At 45.4% G+C, this 19,111-nt stretch overlaps 1 protein-coding gene across 2 annotated transcripts in view; it reads right to left on the bottom strand.

Moving 5' to 3' along the window:
• Positions 1-17,103, bottom strand: part of gmds (GDP-mannose 4,6-dehydratase) — a 263,992-nt gene extending 246,889 nt beyond the window's left edge. The window contains exons 1-2 of one of the 2 annotated variants that reach the window (XM_064935818.1): positions 16,888-17,103; positions 2,672-2,716 (exon numbers count right to left, since the gene is read on the bottom strand). In XM_064935818.1, the coding sequence (XP_064791890.1) occupies positions 2,672-2,716; positions 16,888-16,983 (141 nt within the window). In that variant the 5' untranslated portion in view covers positions 16,984-17,103. The remainder of the gene's footprint in view (positions 1-2,671; positions 2,717-16,887) is intronic. The other variant, XM_064935817.1, reaches the window with a different exon arrangement.
• Positions 17,104-19,111: the final 2,008 nt, after the last annotated feature.

Below are 19,111 nucleotides of genomic sequence, written 5' to 3'. Positions count from 1 at the left end.
TTACGTGCAATGATGGTGATACGTGGTTGTTTTACCTACCTTTGTTAAATGTACTAATTGAATTTTACTCTGGATAAAAGCATCTGCTAAATAAAATATGTAAAAGTTGGGGGCGGGGGGGATACTGCTAACCATCCAGGGGAAATTAAATCATTCAGCTACTGCAGAGATCCAGAGCGAGCACAGAGAGTGTGGGTATGTTTGTGTCTGATGTAAATTAGTTTTAAGAAGTCACATAAGTCACAAAGCAAGAGTTTTAGCTACGTACTCCTATTCAGTCAGCAGCCGCCTGTAAAACTGTGTGACCAACAGGCCATGTTGACTTTGATGGAGCTGTGCTCCTGAGAACAGTGCGTAACAGCAGCAGGTGAAAGTGATGAATGACCTCGCTCCTGGCCATATAATAACAGCCATTTCCTGGTTAATGGTCTGACCCCGAGGTTAAAGGTCAGAGGTTAACAGAGCCAGCGTCACACAGAGGTTACAAAGGTTACAGGCAGGTCCAAAATGATTGGCACCCTCGATAAAGATGAGCAAAAAAGACTGTATAAAATAAATCATACAAATACTGAGCTATATTATTGCATGCTCCAAAAAAATATACTAAGACAATTGCTCAGAGAAAGCAATGTTATTTAACGAGTTAATAAAACAAAATCGAATAAAAATAGGTGTCACAATTACTGGCACCTCCGTTTTCAATAGTCCGGCACCCTCCCTAGTGAAGATAACGGCACTGAGCCTATTTTCACAAATGTTTTTGAGATTGGAGAGAATAGTGCTTCATTTCAATTAAAACGTGTGCCTTGTTAAAAGTTCAAATTAACTTTCCTCATTAAATAAAGGTTCAATTTATATTTTTAAATTGAACCTTTATTTAACGAGGCAAGTTAATATAAATATATATATATACAGTGCCTTGCGAAAGTATTCGGCACCCTTGAACTTTGCGACCTTTTGCCACATTTCAGGCTTCAAACATAAAGATATAAAACTGTATTTTTTTGTGAAGAATCAACAACAAGTGGGACACAATCATGAAGTGGAATGACATTTATTGGATATTTCAAACTTTTTTAACAAATCAAAAACTGAAAAATTGGGCGTGCAAAATTATTCAGCCCCTTTACTTTCAGTGCAGCAAACTCTCTCCAGAAGTTCAGTGAGGATCTCTGAATGATCCAATGTTGACCTAAATGACTAATGATGATAAATACAATCCACCTGTGTGTAATCAAGTCTCCGTATAAATGCACCTGCACTGTGATAGTCTCAGAGGTCCGTTAAAAGCGCAGAGAGCATCATGAAGAACAAGGAACACACCAGGCAGGTCCGAGATACTGTTGTGAAGAAGTTTAAAGCCGGATTTGGATACAAAAAGATTTCCCAAGCTTTAAACATCCCAAGGAACACTGTGCAAGCGATAATATTGAAATGGAAGGAGTATCAGACCACTGCAAATCTACCAAGACCTGGCCGTCCCTCTAAACTTTCAGCTCATACAAGGAGAAGACTGATCAGAGATGCAGCCAAGAGGCCCATGATCACTCTGGATGAACTGCAGAGATCTACAGCTGAGGTGGGAGACTCTGTCCATAGGACAACAATCAGTCGTATATTGCACAAATCTGGCCTTTATGGAAGAGTGGCAAAAAGAAAGCCATTTCTTAAAGATATCCATAAAAAGTGTCGTTTAAAGTTTGCCACAAGCCACCTGGGAGACACACCAAACATGTGGAAGAAGGTGCTCTGGTCAGATGAAACCAAAATTGAACTTTTTGGCAACAATGCAAAACATTATGTTTGGCGTAAAAGCAACACAGCTCATCACCCTGAACATACCATCTCCACTGTCAAACATGGTGGTGGCAGCATCATGGTTTGGGCCTGCTTTTCTTCAGCAGGGACAGGGAAGATGGTTAAAATTGATGGGAAGATGGATGGAGCCAAATACAGGACCATTCTGGAAGAAAACCTGATGGAGTCTGCAAAAGACCTGAGACTGGGACGGAGATTTGTCTTCCAACAAGACAATGATCCAAAACATAAAGCAAAATCTACAATGGAATGGTTCAAAAATAAACATATCCAGGTGTTAGAATGGCCAAGTCAAAGTCCAGACCTGAATCCAATCGAGAATCTGTGGAAAGAACTGAAAACTGCTGTTCACAAATGCTCTCCATCCAACCTCACTGAGCTTGAGCTGTTTTGCAAGGAGGAATGGGGAAAAAAAATTCTGTCTCTCGATGTGCAAAACTGATAGACATACCCCAAGCGACTTACAGCTGTAATCGCAGCAAAAGGTGGCGCTACAAAGTATTAACTTAAGGGGGCTGAATAATTTTGCACGCCCAATTTTTCAGTTTTTGATTTGTTAAATTTTTTTTTAAATATCCAATAAATGTCGTTCCACTTCATGATTGTGTCCCACTTGTTGTTGATTCTTCACAAAAGGTCGCAAAGTTCAAGGGGGCCGAATACTTTCGCAAGGCACTGTATATCTGATGTGACTGAGGTGTGAGTCTGCCTGTCAGTCTTCTCTCGGCAGCTCGGATAGAGCTTATCTAGGGAATGTGTGCGTGTGTATAGCAGTGTGGATGTCTGAGGCACAGAAGAGAGAGGCAGGGTGTGTATCCCAGTCTGGGAGCCTCTCCCTGGGAGTCTCTCTCACCTCATAGCCCTTCTCCAGCAGGAACTCAGCCAGGTAGGAGCCATCCTGAAACACAGACAAAACACACAGGTCTGTTAGAGAGCAACACATGCATGACTGTGTGTGTTGGAGTGTTTTCACCCATTCAATAAGGTCTTGTACCCATGTAGCCTAACTTCTCTTCTCCCCCCTCAGACTGCACATTCTGGAACATTCCAAACCAATCATGGCATTCGCTCTCCCTCACCTCCATCCCAGTCTCCTCCTCCTACCCACACACAACCCCACCCCCCAACACTTCCTCTCCAGGTCTGGGGGTGATTTGGCCACAGACCTCTGGCCATCCAGACCAGAGGGGAACATGTGAGGAAGAAAGTTGGAAGAGAAGTAGATTTCAGTCTACCAACCAAGGCTAAGCAATGTTGGAGTAAACTGGTCCCAGATCAGTTTGTGCTGTCTTTCCAACTCCTAATGACAACAACCATCACAAGGCCCCAGCCTCGGTATAGACTCCACGGGAGCTGTGAGCTAAGGATATAAACATAGCACACCAACCAAATATAATTCAAATTAATTTATCAGCCAAAATTGCCAAGGTCAGAGGTTCCAATACCGTTTTATTCATTCTATTTCTATGGTCCACCACTCAAGTCAGAGGGATGTGTAGCTCATTGTGTATCACGGTTAGGTTAGTGCAGCTAAGCACTGTCAGAAGAGATCAGTATGAAACCTCACTCATTATGGGCCATCTACCACAGTTCAGAATAGACCAGTATCATAGGATGGAGTTTAGTGTAGTTCAGGTGGAATCAGTGGTCACCACAGTATGAAGGATCAGCTCTATTAGGCCCCTGCTTTGGCAAGGTGAGTTCACTGTGGTTCAGGTGGGTTCGCTGTGTTCCGGATGTGTTCACTGTGGTCCAGGTGGGTTCACTGTGGTCCAGGTGGGTTCACTGTGGTCCAAGTGGGTTCACTGTGGTCCAAGTGGGTTCACTGTGGTCCAAGTGGGTTCACTGTGGTCCAAGTGGGTTCACTGTGGCACACTGTGGTTCAGGAGGGTTCACTGTGGTTCAGGAGGGTTCACTGTGGTTCAGGAGGGTTCACTGTGGTTCACTGTGGTTCAGGAGGGGGCCCTGGCTCTTTGGTTCTGGGTCTAGCTCTATGGAAGGTGGCACTGAAGCCTGACTAAGCACAGCCTGACTTGGTAGTTGGTACCCAGAGATAGGCTGGCAGTGCCAGCCTGGCACCACACCATGTAGCCTCTCCCTCCCCAGGTGTCCCCCAGGTCCTGTCATGTTTTCCTGACCCTGTGGCATTCAATGCCCTGTCCCCCAGGTCCTGTCATGTTTTCCTGACCCTGTGGCATTCAATGCCCTGTCCCCCGGGTCCTGTCATGTTTTCCTGACCCTGTGGCATTCAATGCCCTGTCCCCCGGGTCCTGTCATGTTTTCCTGACCCTGTGGCATTCAATGCCCTGTCCCCCAGGTCCTGTCATGTTTTCCTGACCCTGTGGCATTCAATGCCCTGTCCCCCGGGTCCTGTCATGTTTTCCTGACCCTGTGGCATTCAATGCCCTGTCCCCCAGGTCCTGTCATGTTTTCCTGACCCTGTGGCATTCAATGCCCTGTCCCCCGGGTCCTGTCATGTTTTCCTGACCCTGTGGCATTCAATGCCCTGTCCCCCGGGTCCTGTCATGTTTTCCTGACCCTGTGGCATTCAATGCCCTGTCCCCCGGGTCCTGTCATGTTTTCCTGACCCTGTGGCATTCAATGCCCTGTCCCCCGGGTCCTGTCATGTTTTCCTGACCCTGTGGCATTCAATGCCCTGTCCCCCGGGTCCTGTCATGTTTTCCTGACCCTGTGGCATTCAATGCCCTGTCCCCCGGGTCCTGTCATGTTTTCCTGACCCTGTGGCATTCAATGCCCTGTCCACCAGGTCCTGGCATGTTTTCCTGACCCTGTGCCATTCAATGCCCTGTCCCCCGGGTCCTGTCATGTTTTCCTGACCCTGTGCCAGTGTCAAACATCAACGTGCCAAATGAATTATGGAAAAAAAACATGAAGAGTTGGTTTAATGTTTGAAAACAAGAGGCTCTTTTGAGGCCGTTTTAGACCATAAACCCTGGCCTCACCGCTCGGTTTCCTGTTATGGGGAGCCAGAGGAGGTGGGCAGATGCATACACACACACACTATCTGAACAGCACACCCAGTACTCCCAGTGAGGCCCTCTCTAGACCAGAAAAGACCCCCCACCCCCGATCTCATTTTGGGCCAAAACACCATAATCAGACAGCTCTTCAGCAACTAGATCAAACACAAATTCCATTGGTCAGAGAGGTGACAGTTGGGTCAGGGGTCAAGGGATTGGAGGATCTGACAGATCTGTCACTGATTATGTTTACATGCACACTAATAATTCGATATTAAACTAATTATGGCAAGAGTCATGTAAAGACAACTCTACATGTCTATACACGCCGATTAAAACATCTGCTTTTCTGAGCAATCTTTAGAATTATTAGGACATGTAAACAGTGTAATCTGTATTCCAGCAGCGTCTGTGATATGGGCATGTGACAGCACCAGTAGCGCCAGCCTCCCTCTATGTTATTTTGATTGGCCATTTTCTGCATTTATCTAAATCTCAACAGGTAGCCTGATTTCAGATGTGTCCATGTAAACAGAATTATTAGAGAAATCGTACTTCTTGCAAAGCATGTTTTTAAACAAGCTATTATATTAAATCAGACTATCCACAATAATCATATTATTGTGTGCAGAAACCATACTTACTGCCATCTTTCCCTCTGGATGGGAAACTAAGTGAACAACAAATGCATCTGTGGGAGTCTGATTAGTGAATAACAATACATTCTGTTCTCAGGGTGCAGTGTGTGAGATACACCTGAAGGGGGCGTGAGTCATGTACAGCAAACCTGTATCACACAGGTCCAGTGAGATACTGTATACCCCAAACCAGCCAGCCAATCACAAGCCCCAGGTGTATGCCACGCCACACGTAGCGACAAGGAGACAATACAACTGACTGCTGAGCGGAGTCTAGCCCAGGGGGAGAGCAGTGCTGCCAGATGTACTTCCCACAGTCCTCTGGCAGGGCTGCGTCACAAATGACAACCTATTCCCTACATACATACCTTTGACCAGAGCCATATGGACCCTGGTCAAAAGCAGTGAAATATAAATGGACTAGGGTGTAATTTGGGAGGAATCCTCCTGTTCCAGTCCAGGACCACAGTTACATAGTACAGACCTGAATCTGATGAGGTGTTATACACTATAGTGTCCAATAGTGGGATACAGAGGAAATTGAATAAGAGTTTCCCTTTACATACACACACAAAATGTTCCTGGTTTTACTATCCTTGTGAGGACTTTTGGAATCCAAAAGGATAGTGCAGTTAGACTTTGTGTGTGTGTGTTCCAACTAAAGATTCAACACACTACCTAACTAGCCAAATGACCAATGCAGAGGCTTGCCAAACCAATCCATGTGTATGAAGTATGTTTGCTATGTTAGCTCATCAGCAACACCCTTAAGTCCACCTTTAGATCCAAAGCATTCACTTGGCATCGATGGTCAAAGTGAAGGCATAGTGCGTGAATTTGAATTAGTGCAGACCATTAGTGAAAGCATGGACAAAACATACTACATTATTTTATCAAGCTTCACTTACATTGGTAAGCAATTCCAACTCCCGTGATTCCTTCCAGTACAGTATTATCCATTGCCCACATCCCACTACCGATTATCAACAACAATGATAATACAACTGTATAACTAGACTGAGATGCTATGGGAGAATGTGATGCATTAGCAAGACCCAGTGATTGTGTTTGTTATGACTATATAAACATGGCCATGCCTCAGTAGAGAGAGAGAGAGAGCGAGAAGAGATGGAGGGGGAGGAGAGAGAGAGAGCGAGAAGAGATGGTGGTTGGAGAGAGAGAGAGAGAGAGAGCGCGAAGAGATGGAGGGGGAGAGAGAGAGCGAGAAGAGATGGAGGGGGAGAGAGAGCGAGCGAGAAGAGATGGAGGGAGAGAGAGAGAGAGAAAACATGGCAGAGCAGAAATAGAAAGATGGAGAGACATAGGCCAGCTCCCGATTGGCACAGCGTTCTAAGGCACTGCATCTCAGTGCAAGAGGCGTCACTACAGTCCCTGGTTCGAATCCAGGCTAAAACACATCTGGCCGTGATTGGGAGTCCCATAGGGAGGTGAACAATTGGCTCAACATCGTCTCGGTTTGCCTGGGGTAGGCCGTCATTGTAAATAAGAATTTGTTCTTAACTGACTTGCCTGGTTAAATAAAGGTTAAATGAAAAAAATAAGCAATGCTCCATAGAAAACTAGTATGACTCCCCCTGCTGGCTTAAGATTGAAATAACAAGGCTTTATAGCAGGCTCTTTGTGACTGGACTCTTTTCCAAGTAGAGGCTATTTTACATTTATCTAAGTTATGCATGAGTGTCAAATATATTGGGGATGTAGAAGAATAGATGTCCAATATGTCTGTACAGAGACAGCTGTAATGAGGTTTGTTTTAGGGAAAATAGGATTTTGAATGTGAATAAATGTGTTGGTCCCACCCTGGATAGTGTGTGTGTGTGTGTGTGTGTATTAGGCATGCGATGCGTGTGTGTGTACAGAGCGTGCTTATTTGTCAGTGTGTATAAATAAATCATTTTAATGTGCTTTCTTTAGACCAAAGAGAGAGGCTGCCAGACACACCACTGGGCTGCAATTAGAGCTGATAGACTTACATGAACCTGCAATCACAGGCCACAGGACACATAGTGTAGAGTGCACAAGCTCACACACATAGACTTGGTCCAGGACGATACCAGTATCAGATACTCGTTAGTATTGAAAACAAAGCTGATTTAACTTGTTTAGGAAAGCAGCCCTAATGTTGGAAACATTATGTTGTCATCCACAGTCACATGTATTTATTTTCCCAGCTAAGGCACACAGTATTTCACATATAGCAGGTTTTTAAAGGACCAAAGAGTTCAGTCTTCACCTGCTTTCATTTTTGCCATGGAAAACATACTGCGATAGCGGTATCATCACAGCCATAAGACACAAACACACTAAGACAGAGAGTAAATGAGCACAATATGCATACAGTATTCTCTTGGAGTGAGCACTATCCCGATCCTTTAGCCCAAACCAGGCATTTCACTGTAACAAACGACTGACTGAGCGCGTGCAGAACTACTTGACATACTCCAATGTGTTTCTGTAATCAGTGAGGGAGTTCTGATGGCACTTCCTGTCCTCACAGGAAATCCATCACTTTATGACTTCTCACAGTGGGGCGTGACAGACAAGGCCCTGCTGGCCCCACACACACACAGCTACTGTTCACACACACACCCTCTCTTATTAATACCTTGACTTCTATTTCATATTCATGGCAGCAGGATATAGAAGTGAACACCTATAAGGACATAAGTTCATAGTTGGTTAGCGAAGCCGAGACTCGCTACCATAAGTCTCAATGCAGATAGATATATGTCTGGAAGAGACTGATGCCAGATTCACACTATAGTGATGGGTGTAATATTAGATGTTTTACATGAACCTTTAACCAGCTTGGCTTGGCTATATAGCACCAATATGATGTGAAGATTTAGACCTTAGGATCTGCTCCCACATATAACCTTTTCTTCTTTATTTATTGAATCCTGTCAGATCTCCAGATGAATCCCATTCTGAGGCAGAATTAGCCTTGGAGGGGCGATCAGGAGCGATTACGAGCAACGGAGGAGGGAACACAGAGGAGATGTGCACGGATTCTTCGCTTTATGATTATTATTCCTGGCATTCCGACAACCTCTCAGTCCCCCTTGTGTGGCTATTACTGAACGCTGTCTTTGGAACGGGGGGGGGGTTGTGTATCAAATGCCCACGAAAAAAATAAGGAGAGTTTGTAGGATGTGAGTGTGTATCAAAACACAGTGTTGTTTTCCTAGACAAGTTTTTTTTTAAAGCAGAGTAATAACCCAAAACAAAGAAAAGGCCCATTTTATTGCTGACCAGAGAGAGAGAGAGGGGGACGGAACCCGGCCTCTCAAGTCCTCACCTTCCTCCCCCTCCCTGTCCTGTACTCATACTAAGCCATCCAGCGGAGAACACAGCACAGAGTGGACCCCTTGCTTTGGCACTGAGGTGGTCACCTATAACTCACACCCCAGAACATTCTCTGACCCCTGCAGCTCAACCAATCACAGTAGCCTGAGGTCCTAAGGCCACCACAAGACAAATAGCAAAATGTTTCGGCCCTCGGCCAGTCACAATTTATGAACAGTAGTTAGCCTGGAGATTTATGGTATCGTAGCAACCTTACGACCCCACCAGTGTTAGGGAACCCCCCTCTGAGTGTGAGATGGTATATCCAGATGGTATATTCCTGTATAGAGATTCCACATCAGGGACAAGGGCCTCAGTATTCTACTGCCCTGTTAGGGGGATATATATCACAGAGACTGAAGGGCAGAATAAAAATGAAATAACACTGTTATTCTTTGTTTTCTGTTGGAGGGGGAAAAGTAGGAGAGGGCCAGGGAGTCTAGGGACAGAGAGAGGCAGGGAGAGAGATAAACAGAGAGAGGGGCAGGGAGTCTAGGGACAGAGAGAGGGGCAGGGAGTCTAGGGACAGAGAGAGGGGCAGGGAGTCTAGGGACAGAGAGAGGGGGCAGGGAGTCTAGGGACAGAGAGAGGGGCAGGGAGTCTAGGGACAGAGAGAGGGGCAGGGAGTCTAGGGACAGAGAGAGGGGCAGGGAGTCTAGGGACAGAGAGAGGGGCAGGGAGTCTAGGGACAGAGAGAGGGGCAGGGAGTCTAGGGACAGAGAGAGGGGCAGGGAGTCTAGGGACAGAGAGAGGGGCAGGGAGTCTAGGGACAGAGAGAGATAAACAGAGAGAAAAGAGGGAGCAAAAAAGGAGCAATAGAAAAAGACTCAGGATTCTGGAAGGAATATCTAGGTCAAGTGACATCTCAACTATTCCCAAACTTACTACCATCTCACTAATGCGGGCACACGACACAATTTTGTCATCCCAGACAAATTCTAATGATCAGGGTGAAATTGAATAAACTTGCACTAGGATCAGTACGTCGGGACTCGGGTAGTTTGAGCTGGTCAAGGACTCATCGATGATGACTGTTCCGTTCTCCAGACCTCTGTCGGATGACCCCATCATTTTCTGACAATGTCAGACATTTTGGTCGTGCATCTTGTAGTATGAGCAGTGCCACGACATGATTGGGCAAGGACTTCTGCCAATAGCCAATGAGCACCAAAACAATGATGGCAAAGAGGAGAGTAACAACAGAAAGCACTGTGTGGACCGAGGTGATGAAGACAGATTGGTGGAGCTGTGGAGAGAACACAGCTGCCTTGTCAATATTAAAAAGGTTTATATAAACCTCCAATTTCCTCTGTAGAATAGAAAGTCCATATTATCCACGTCTGCCCAACCATTTGCGGGTCCACATTCCACACCTGTCTCTTCTTTTATGTTTCTGCACACAATAATGTGCACACTAATAAAGCAGCTCGCGGTTTGCATCAAACATGTTTGCCTACGACAACCGAGAAAAGCATGGCGGGATCAACCAGGGAATCACTGTGTAATGTCCTGGGGTTGAGGATGGACGAAATGAAAGATTTGGGACAAGGAAAATCAGGAAATGTGAGCACGTTTAAGATCTTAGAAATTGTGTAGTGAATGCCCAGCATAAATTTTATTTATTTATTTATTTATTTTTTTACCTTTATTTAACTAGGCAAGTCAGTTAAGAACAAATTCTTATTTTCAATGACGGCCTGGGAACAGTGGGTTAACTGCCTGTTCAGGGGCAGAACGACAGATTTGTACCTTGTCAGCTTGGGGATTTGAACTTGCAACCTTTCGATTACTAGTCCAACGCTCTAACCACTAGGCTACCCTGCCGCCCCACACAGACTGGACGATTCGAGTCTTATACCACAATTTTGCTGTCCCAGACAATTTCTACTTTGTGGGGAATTTCTTAGGTTGTAAACAATTGTTGGACGTCTTGGCTCGTTCAGTGTGACAGGGTCTAGGTCTGCTGATTCAGTACCACTACATCTTGGCTCGTTCAGTGTGACAGGGTCTAGGTCTGCTGATTCAGTACCACTACGGGCGGTCGTAGTCTCCGACAAATATCTGCCAGTGTCAGAAGTGTAGCCTTTATCGTTAAGTATGGCTGGTGTTACAAGCCAATCCCAGTGACTGACCAATAGGAACATGGCCAGCACTGAGTATGTCCATAATAATGTTTGTTGTGAATAGTCAGATTAATACAAGTTAGATTTAAACAGTTAGAGTATATGCTTTGCAAGAATAATTTCCCTAATAATCTTGTTTATTTGATTCGGATTTCAGAAATATAGAGTTTGTAGCCTATGTGAAAACTACTAAGATTCATACTTTCAGTTTTTCTGAACTCACTTCACTTGTGCATAACAGATTGCACTGGTGATGCTGGCGCAGGTCAAATACACCACAGCAGGTGACGCCAAAATTGAAGCAAATCGTACAATCTGGCCAGGTTGATATCTATATTTGTATTTGGTAACATGTGATGTAATAATGGTAAAAGACTGAATCTGACGTAGTGTGGGAAGGCATGAAACATCATAATATCCTACTATACTATATAGTCAAACACATACACACACCTGACAAACACAGCTTGAACCATATTAAACATTATAGGCATAGGCTCGCGCTACATTTCCAGTCTGGAAAAGCTGGGTAACAGGAGCTGTTCAGTTTGACTTCTACAAGGTCTGACTGGGCTGACCAAGCTGAGCTTGGTGAGGTGAGGTCTGAGCCTGTGGGTCAGGGTGGTGATAGGTAGAGTCCTGTTGTACTGTAGAACAGGTGTGGACAGGAGCAACAGAAGAGCCAGTTACAGCTCTGCTCTGTTAGCAGCCTTGTTCCCATCTGCATCACCTCACCCAGCTAAACTCCAGACCATCCCGAACACACCACCCCCTCACTCCACTCTCTAACCCACATACATCCACCACCCCTTCACTCCACTCTCTAACCCACATACATCCACCACCCCTTCACTCCACTCTAAGCCACACACATCCACCACCCCTTCACTCCACTCTCTAACCCACATACATCCACCACCCCTTCACTCCACTCTCTAACCCACATACATCCACCACCCCTTCACTCCACTCTAACCCACATACATCCACCACCCCTTCACTCCACTCTCTAACCCACATACATCCACCACCCCTTCACTCCACTCTAAGCCACACACAGAAGACCAGTGTGGTGTAGGGTAGAATGGCTACACTGGGCAGTGCCCCTAGTCCAACACCCTGGCACTATGGAATGGGTTGGCATCTAAGGTCTACCTTTTGAGGGAGATGGGGGAAGGAGAGATAGAGGGGAAAGGGGGAATGTTCAGGTGCATGTTCAGAAAACAAGCAGCGACTCAGTTAGCTCACAACTGAGCCCACCTCTTCCACTCTCTACCTCACACAGGCTCCACTGTGTCCTGACTGGGCACATAAAAAACAAGTGAGAGAGAAAAAAAAAAAAGAGGTGATGAAAAAAATACATGTTGACATTTTAGTAGTGAATAACAGGATGTGGGTCTAGGTCATAAATGGAACTGGGGTTTTTCTGGAGTCTGCGCGCGCACACACACGGTTTATTCAGACATAGGCTAGTCATTCATAGGGAGGAAGAAAAAACACTTTGGACACCTCTACTAACGTCTGTCTGCAGCAAAGGTCAGTAGCAGTTGGGATTCCACTGCAAGTCAAGTGCATGCATAACTCATCCTTATGGTGTTCTTTCATAATTGCAGTTATGAAGTCCACACACACACACTGCAATTGGAATATTTAGGATTAATGAACATACAGTCACTGGACAGTTTATTAGATACACCACCCCGTTCACAAAAATGAATCGTTCCTACGGACAGTGAGTCATGTGGCCATGGCTTGTTATACACCAAGACCACAAAACATTAGCAACACCTTCCTAACATTGAGTTGCACCCCCTTTTCCCCTCAGAACAGCCTCAATTTGTTAGACTACAAGGTGTCGAAAGCGTTCCACAGGGATGCTGACCCATGTTGATTCGAATGCTTCCCAGTTGTGTCAAGTTGGCTGATGAACCATTCTTGATATAAAAACTGAAAAAAACTGTTGAGCGTGAAAAACTCAGCAGTGTTGCTGTTCTTGACACACTCAAACCGGTGCACCTGACATCACTACCATATCCCGTTCAAAGGCACTTAAATCTTTTGTCTTGCCCATTCACCCTCTAAATGGCACACATACACAATCCATGTCTCAACTGTCTCAAGGCATAAAATCCTTCTTTAACCTGTCGCCTCCCCTGCATCTACACTGATTTAAGTGGATTTAACATGTGACGTCAATATGGGATCATAGCTGTCACCTGGTCAATCTGTCATGGAAAGTGTTCCTAATGTTTTACACTTAGACAGACAGGCATCCAATTACTACTGTACGATTGAATGTTAGAATGGGCAAAACGAGTGACCTAAGTGACTGTGCGTGGTATGATCGTCAGTGCGATCCAGAATCTCAGAAACAGCTGCCCTTCTGGGCTTTTCACACATGACAGTGTCTAGGGTTTACTGAGAATGGTGCAACAAACAACATCCAGTCAGTGGCAGTCCTGTTGAAGGAAAATGGCATTGAATCGTGCAAACTAACAGGCAGGCCACAGAGACAAATAAAGGAGCAGTACAACAGTGGCGCGTAGAAGGGCATTTCAGAACACACAACTCGTCGGTCCTGGTAAGGGATGGGCTACTGCAGCAGACAACCACACCGGCTTCCCCTCCTATCAGCTAAACAAGAAGTGGCTCCAGTGGGCAAGTGATCACCAACACTAGACAATTGAGGAGTGGAAAAACATCACCTGGAACATGACAGTGAGTTCAGTTTAGTCGAGAGGCCTGATGAGAAGGAACGGCCTGGTCGGTCCCCAGACCGCAACCCTATAGAGCATCTTAAGGATGAGAAGGAACGGGCTGGTCAGTCCCCAGACCTCAACCCTATAGAGCATCTTAAGGATGAGAAGGAACGGGCTGGTCAGTCCCCAGACCTCAACCCTATAGAGCATCTTAAGGATGAGAAGGAACGGGCTGGTCAGTCCCCAGACCTCTACGCTATAGAGCTTCTTAAGGTTGAGAAGGTACGGGCTGGTCAGTCCCCAGACCTCAACCCTATAGAGCATCTTAAGGATGAGAAGGAACGGGCTGGTCAGTCCCCAGACCTCAACCCTATAGAGCATCTTAAGGATGAGAAGGAACGGGCTGGTCAGTCCCCAGACCTCAACCCTATAGAGCGTCTTAAGGATGAGAAGGAACGGGCTGGTCAGTCCCCAGACCTCAACCCTATAGAGCATCTTAAGGATGAGAAGGAACGGGCTGGTCAGTCCCCAGACCTCAACCCTATAGAGCATCTTAAGGATGAGAAGGAACGGGCTGGTCAGTCCCCAGACCTCAACCCTATAGAGCATCTTAAGGATGAGAAGGAACGGGCTGGTCAGTCCCCAGACCTCAACCCTATAGAGCATCTTAAGGATGAGAAGGAACGGGCTGGTCAGTCCCCAGACCTCAACCCTATAGAGCATCTTAAGGATGAGAAGGAACGGCTGGTCAGTCCTCAGACCTCAACCCTATAGAGCATCTTAAGGATGAGAAGGAACGGGCTGGTCACAGCCTGAATGTACTGCCGTCCAATCTCCAGTAGCTGCATGATGCCATCACGTCAGCATGGACCAACATCCCTGTGGAACGTTTGAACCCTTTTCGAATTCACAGAATTCAGACTGGAGGCAAAGGTTTCTTTCTAAACAGAGCAATGTGAATGCTAAGAGGATTCTAACCATAAAATAGGTGAAGTGAACTGGCAAAATATTCTTCATTCAAAGGCAAGGGCAATGTGGATACAAAGACAACCAAGTTCTTTTGCTTTGTTTTTACCCCAGAGTTCCCTTTAAAGAGGACAGAGATCAGTTATTTTAAAAGAGGACTATGTGAAAACACCCTAACAGACCAGTTGTACCAGTCAAACCAGTTTGTAATAATGCACTACACTGGCCCTCCCAGCCCTTAGTTTCATTCATGTGTGAGCCACATCAAAACCATCGCAAAGACAAAGGAGAGTAAACAAAGCAAACAGGACGTTGTTGCGTGTCTGGTAGATATTTCTCAATCAACCAGGACTTGACTGACTGGCTTGTAATTATATAGGCCAGTGGCTCTCAAACCTCTCATTGGGGACACCCAGCCATTCCATGTATAGTATTTAATCTATTCCAGAGCTAGCACAACTGATTAAACTCGTCAACTAATCATCAAGCCCTTGACTAGGTGACTCGGGTGAGCTAGTTCAGGGCTACAACAAAATGGTGAAATGTGTAGAGGTCCTTGAGGAAATGTTTGAGAGCCACTGGCCATGTTAAACCTAGATCAGGGGACCACAATACATTATTTGTTGTAGCCCTAAACTGCCATACCTAACTCAATTAGTAATGGGCTTGATGACAAGCCTAGTTGACTTATTGAATCAGGGGTGCCAGTTTAGAGTTACAACAAACAGGCTATGTGAAATGTCTGGTGTCATTGCCATAGCCTGGCATTAACCTCTAACGTCACAGCATACCAGACCTGTCAAACTGTTACCTAGCCCAGGTATAGACCTTGATAAAGGAGGCACGTGCTGCTAAACAAGTACAGTCAGTTCAGCGTGAATTAACTTCAATTAATGTACAATGGTATAGGCCTACCCTGAGACGGTAATCCTCTACACAGTATGTGTACAGTATGCCGTCGAACTTTGTGGGGCAAACTACTACCATTTATGAAGTTAGACTCGTCTTGAATCAAGCCTGGCTGGCTCCCTACAAGGGTGTGACACCACTGTTCAGTAACGTGTATAGAATTAGGCCTATAGAATTCCGGCAGGTACACTCGTCATACACATACACTCTTCTTCAGTGTACTTAGTCCTCTGATAGAAAAACCCCACCCTCTCTTCTATCTGCTCCCCTGCTCTGGGGAAACTCTGGACTTTGGACACACATCGGGCAGGGCAAGAAGGAGTGACATCAGGGGCAGCAGAGCTGATATTTCCCTTTCACTTCCTCCTTTCTCCCTCCCTCTCTTTCCTCAGAACTACCAGGATCTCCATGTGTCACTTCATTTATCCACTGGCTAAGTCAGGGGACACTAGATCTTTGGGTTGACACAGCCCAGCAGTATCCTATTTGATAGCAAACACAGACTGCTTTAGTTCCTGCTGTGATGTGGCAAACAAATCAGATCCTTCACCATTTTGTAGTGGATCCTTCTCCCAGCCAGTCAACATGGTGCCTCCAGCTCATGTGAGGCTGTTATAGGCATACTGTCCATACAGTATAGGCATACTGTCTAACTATACTTCAGAATGACTAAAAACATGTAGCCAGTGTCTTATTCTATTCATGAACCTTTCAGTAAATTCAAACTAACACCGGTTGTACTGGTAGCTTATATTACAACATCCTTGAAACATGCAGGACTAAGGAGGCTGTTAGCCCAGGGCTAAGTCAAGTGCAGAGTATGAAAGCAGTGAAGTGCTAGCCTATATCACACTAGATTCTCTATTCATAGGGCATGTGTATCAGTGTCAATTATGAAAGTAAAATTAGACCAGCAATGAATAGCCATGGATCCGGGTGAAGCGTGTCTGTCTGGGGGAATATTCTCTTTCGACTTCCTGGTTTGACGGCCTGCTTTACCTCTGTATCATGACTGTGCATAATGTATCAGGTGCACTGGCACACCACAGCTGGTTACTAAAATAATTATATTTATTCATAAGAACACATCGTTCGTGTGGGAAACGTATGTAACCAGCTGTGGTGCGCCAGTGCACCTGACACATATGAATGTAAAGTTAGACGAGTGAGATAACTATGCTCCAGCCATCGTTCTGCTCACAAAACCACTGTCTGTTAGTCAAATCATGCCAATGTCTATCGAACAGTACGCAGGCTACTGCAAAACAAACATAATAGCTACAGCTGGTATTTATTATTATTTAATCTAACGTTATAGGTGTTCATATAGGCACCCTGTCCCTGTCCATACATCCTCTTTCCATTCATATCCGAAGACTGCGTTTACCTGTCCAGTGATGCCCGTGATAACAGCGACCTTCCTCGGCTTTTTCAGCTCTCCGTTCGCCCCGGTGCTGGTAGACGGTTCCGTGCATTGGGCCATTTTTGCGAGTAGTGTTTCAAAGTATCAAACCTACTGACTTGCTGTTCTGATGAGCAGTTATGTGGTTGTACGGAAGACACTACAAGCACAGGACCGTCTGTTACTACAACATGTGACGTACCAGGAAGTGCCTGCAGGACAGCCAATCGACAGATGGCAAGTAGATTCGGAGCAGAGGAATCTTCAGGCTGAAGAGAAGATATTCGGTCTAGGGTTTCCCGTGCTTACTTTGGACAGCGCCGACAAGCTACAGTAGTCCAACATGAACACTGACGATTGCATAAAGCAGGGATCATATTTTTGGGTAGATGCTCAGGGGCCCGGAAGATAATTACAAATAATTTGTAGACTAAAAATTTACTGTCAGAAGCCCAAACAGATATATTTGATTAAAACATAATAATTTCAAACCTTGCTTACTGTTACGAATCCCTTTTGGCCCGACAGTCTAGGGGGGGGATGGTAATGAGACTCGTAACATAACTCATGCAAATTATTATTGTGACAAAGTAAAAGTGTGAACGAAATAACCACAACAGAAATCTACCGTCAAACTCTAGGTTTATTTATAAACACACAGTAATGGGGGGAGCAGGAAAAGGGGCTGAGCTGGACCCAAGGAAAGAAACAATAAGTATTCAAAAACACCCCTAAGCTAGACTAGCCTACTTTAACAACAGCTAACTAACTAACCAAAAATACAGTGGGTGGTCCGCCCAGTTCTAACTAGTGTATTTAACAAAGTTCACCTACGGGTAGTGTATGCCCATGGGCGACTTGTCTTGGTTTCCCCCTTTTCCCACCAGCAACAAAAACACCATAACCAAAAATAATACTCACAGGTGATGACAAAGTGCTATGAGGTGCTTAAACAAAAGAGAGGTTAAGACACAAAGCGAGAGTGAAACGCAGAGACCTACAGACATGGCATTTACAGAGAGGCTGAGCTGAGCTGAGCTGGGCTCTAGAACAAACAAATGATGGGGTTTTTAAACCATGGGGAAGGAACTGTGATAGGTCAGGAAATAGGAGGAGGTGTGTCTTCTGATTGATGATTGATTGTTGACTGATTGGGGAGTGATGATTTTCACCTGAGAGGGGAGAAGGAGAGAAAAGAAACACACACACAGGATACACACACACAGGATAACTGTATCCGTAACACTTACATTTCTTTATGATCACAGTACATGGTCTAAAGTATGTGGACACCTGCTGGTCCAACATCTCATTCCAAAATAATGGGCATTAACATGGAGTTGGTCCCCCATTTGCTGCTATAACAGCCACTTTTCTTTCCACTACTAGATGTTGGAACATTGCTGCGGGGACCTGCTTCCATTTAGCCACAAGAACATTACTGAGGTTGAGCACTGATGTTGGGCGATTATTCATCACAAAGGTTTTCTATGGGGTTGAGGTCAGGGATTTGTGCAGGTCAGTCAAGTTTTTCCACACCAATCTCAACAAACCATTTCTGTAGGGACCAAGCTTTGTGCATGCTGAAACAGGAAAGGGCCTTCACCAAAATGTTGCCACAAAGTTAGAAATACCGAATTGCCTAGAATGTCATTGTATGCTGTAGTGTTAAGTTTTCCCTTCACTGGAACTAAGGGGCCTAGCCCAAACCATGCAAAACAGCCCAGACCATTATTCCTCCTCCACCAAACTGTACAGTTGGCACTATGCATTGGGGCATGTAGCATTCTCCTGGCATCCACCAAACCCAGATTCGTCCATTGGACTGCCAGATGGTGAAGCGTGATTCATCAGTCCCGAGAACTTGTTTCCACTTCTTCAGAGTCCAATGGCGTTACACCACTCCAGCCAATGCTTGGAATTGCACATGGTGATCTTAGGCTTGTGTGTGGCTGCTGAGCCATGGAAAACAATTTCATGAAGCTCCCAACTAACAGTTATTGTGCTGATGTTTCTTCCAGAGGCAGTTTGGAACTCGGTAGTTCAATGCACTTATTGATGAAGCAGATGACTGAGGTGGCATACTCCTCAATGCCATTGGATGAATCCCGGAACATATTCCAGTCTGTGCTAGCAAAACAGTCCTGTAGTGTAGCGCCCGTGTCACTTCCGCATTGAGCGAGTCACTGGTACTTCCTTCTTGAGTGTT

This window comes from Oncorhynchus masou, chromosome 24 (genome assembly GCF_036934945.1).
Source record: "Oncorhynchus masou masou isolate Uvic2021 chromosome 24, UVic_Omas_1.1, whole genome shotgun sequence".
Classification (NCBI taxonomy): Eukaryota; Metazoa; Chordata; class Actinopteri; order Salmoniformes; family Salmonidae; genus Oncorhynchus; species Oncorhynchus masou.
This window is presented reverse-complemented; position numbering and strand designations above follow the sequence as displayed.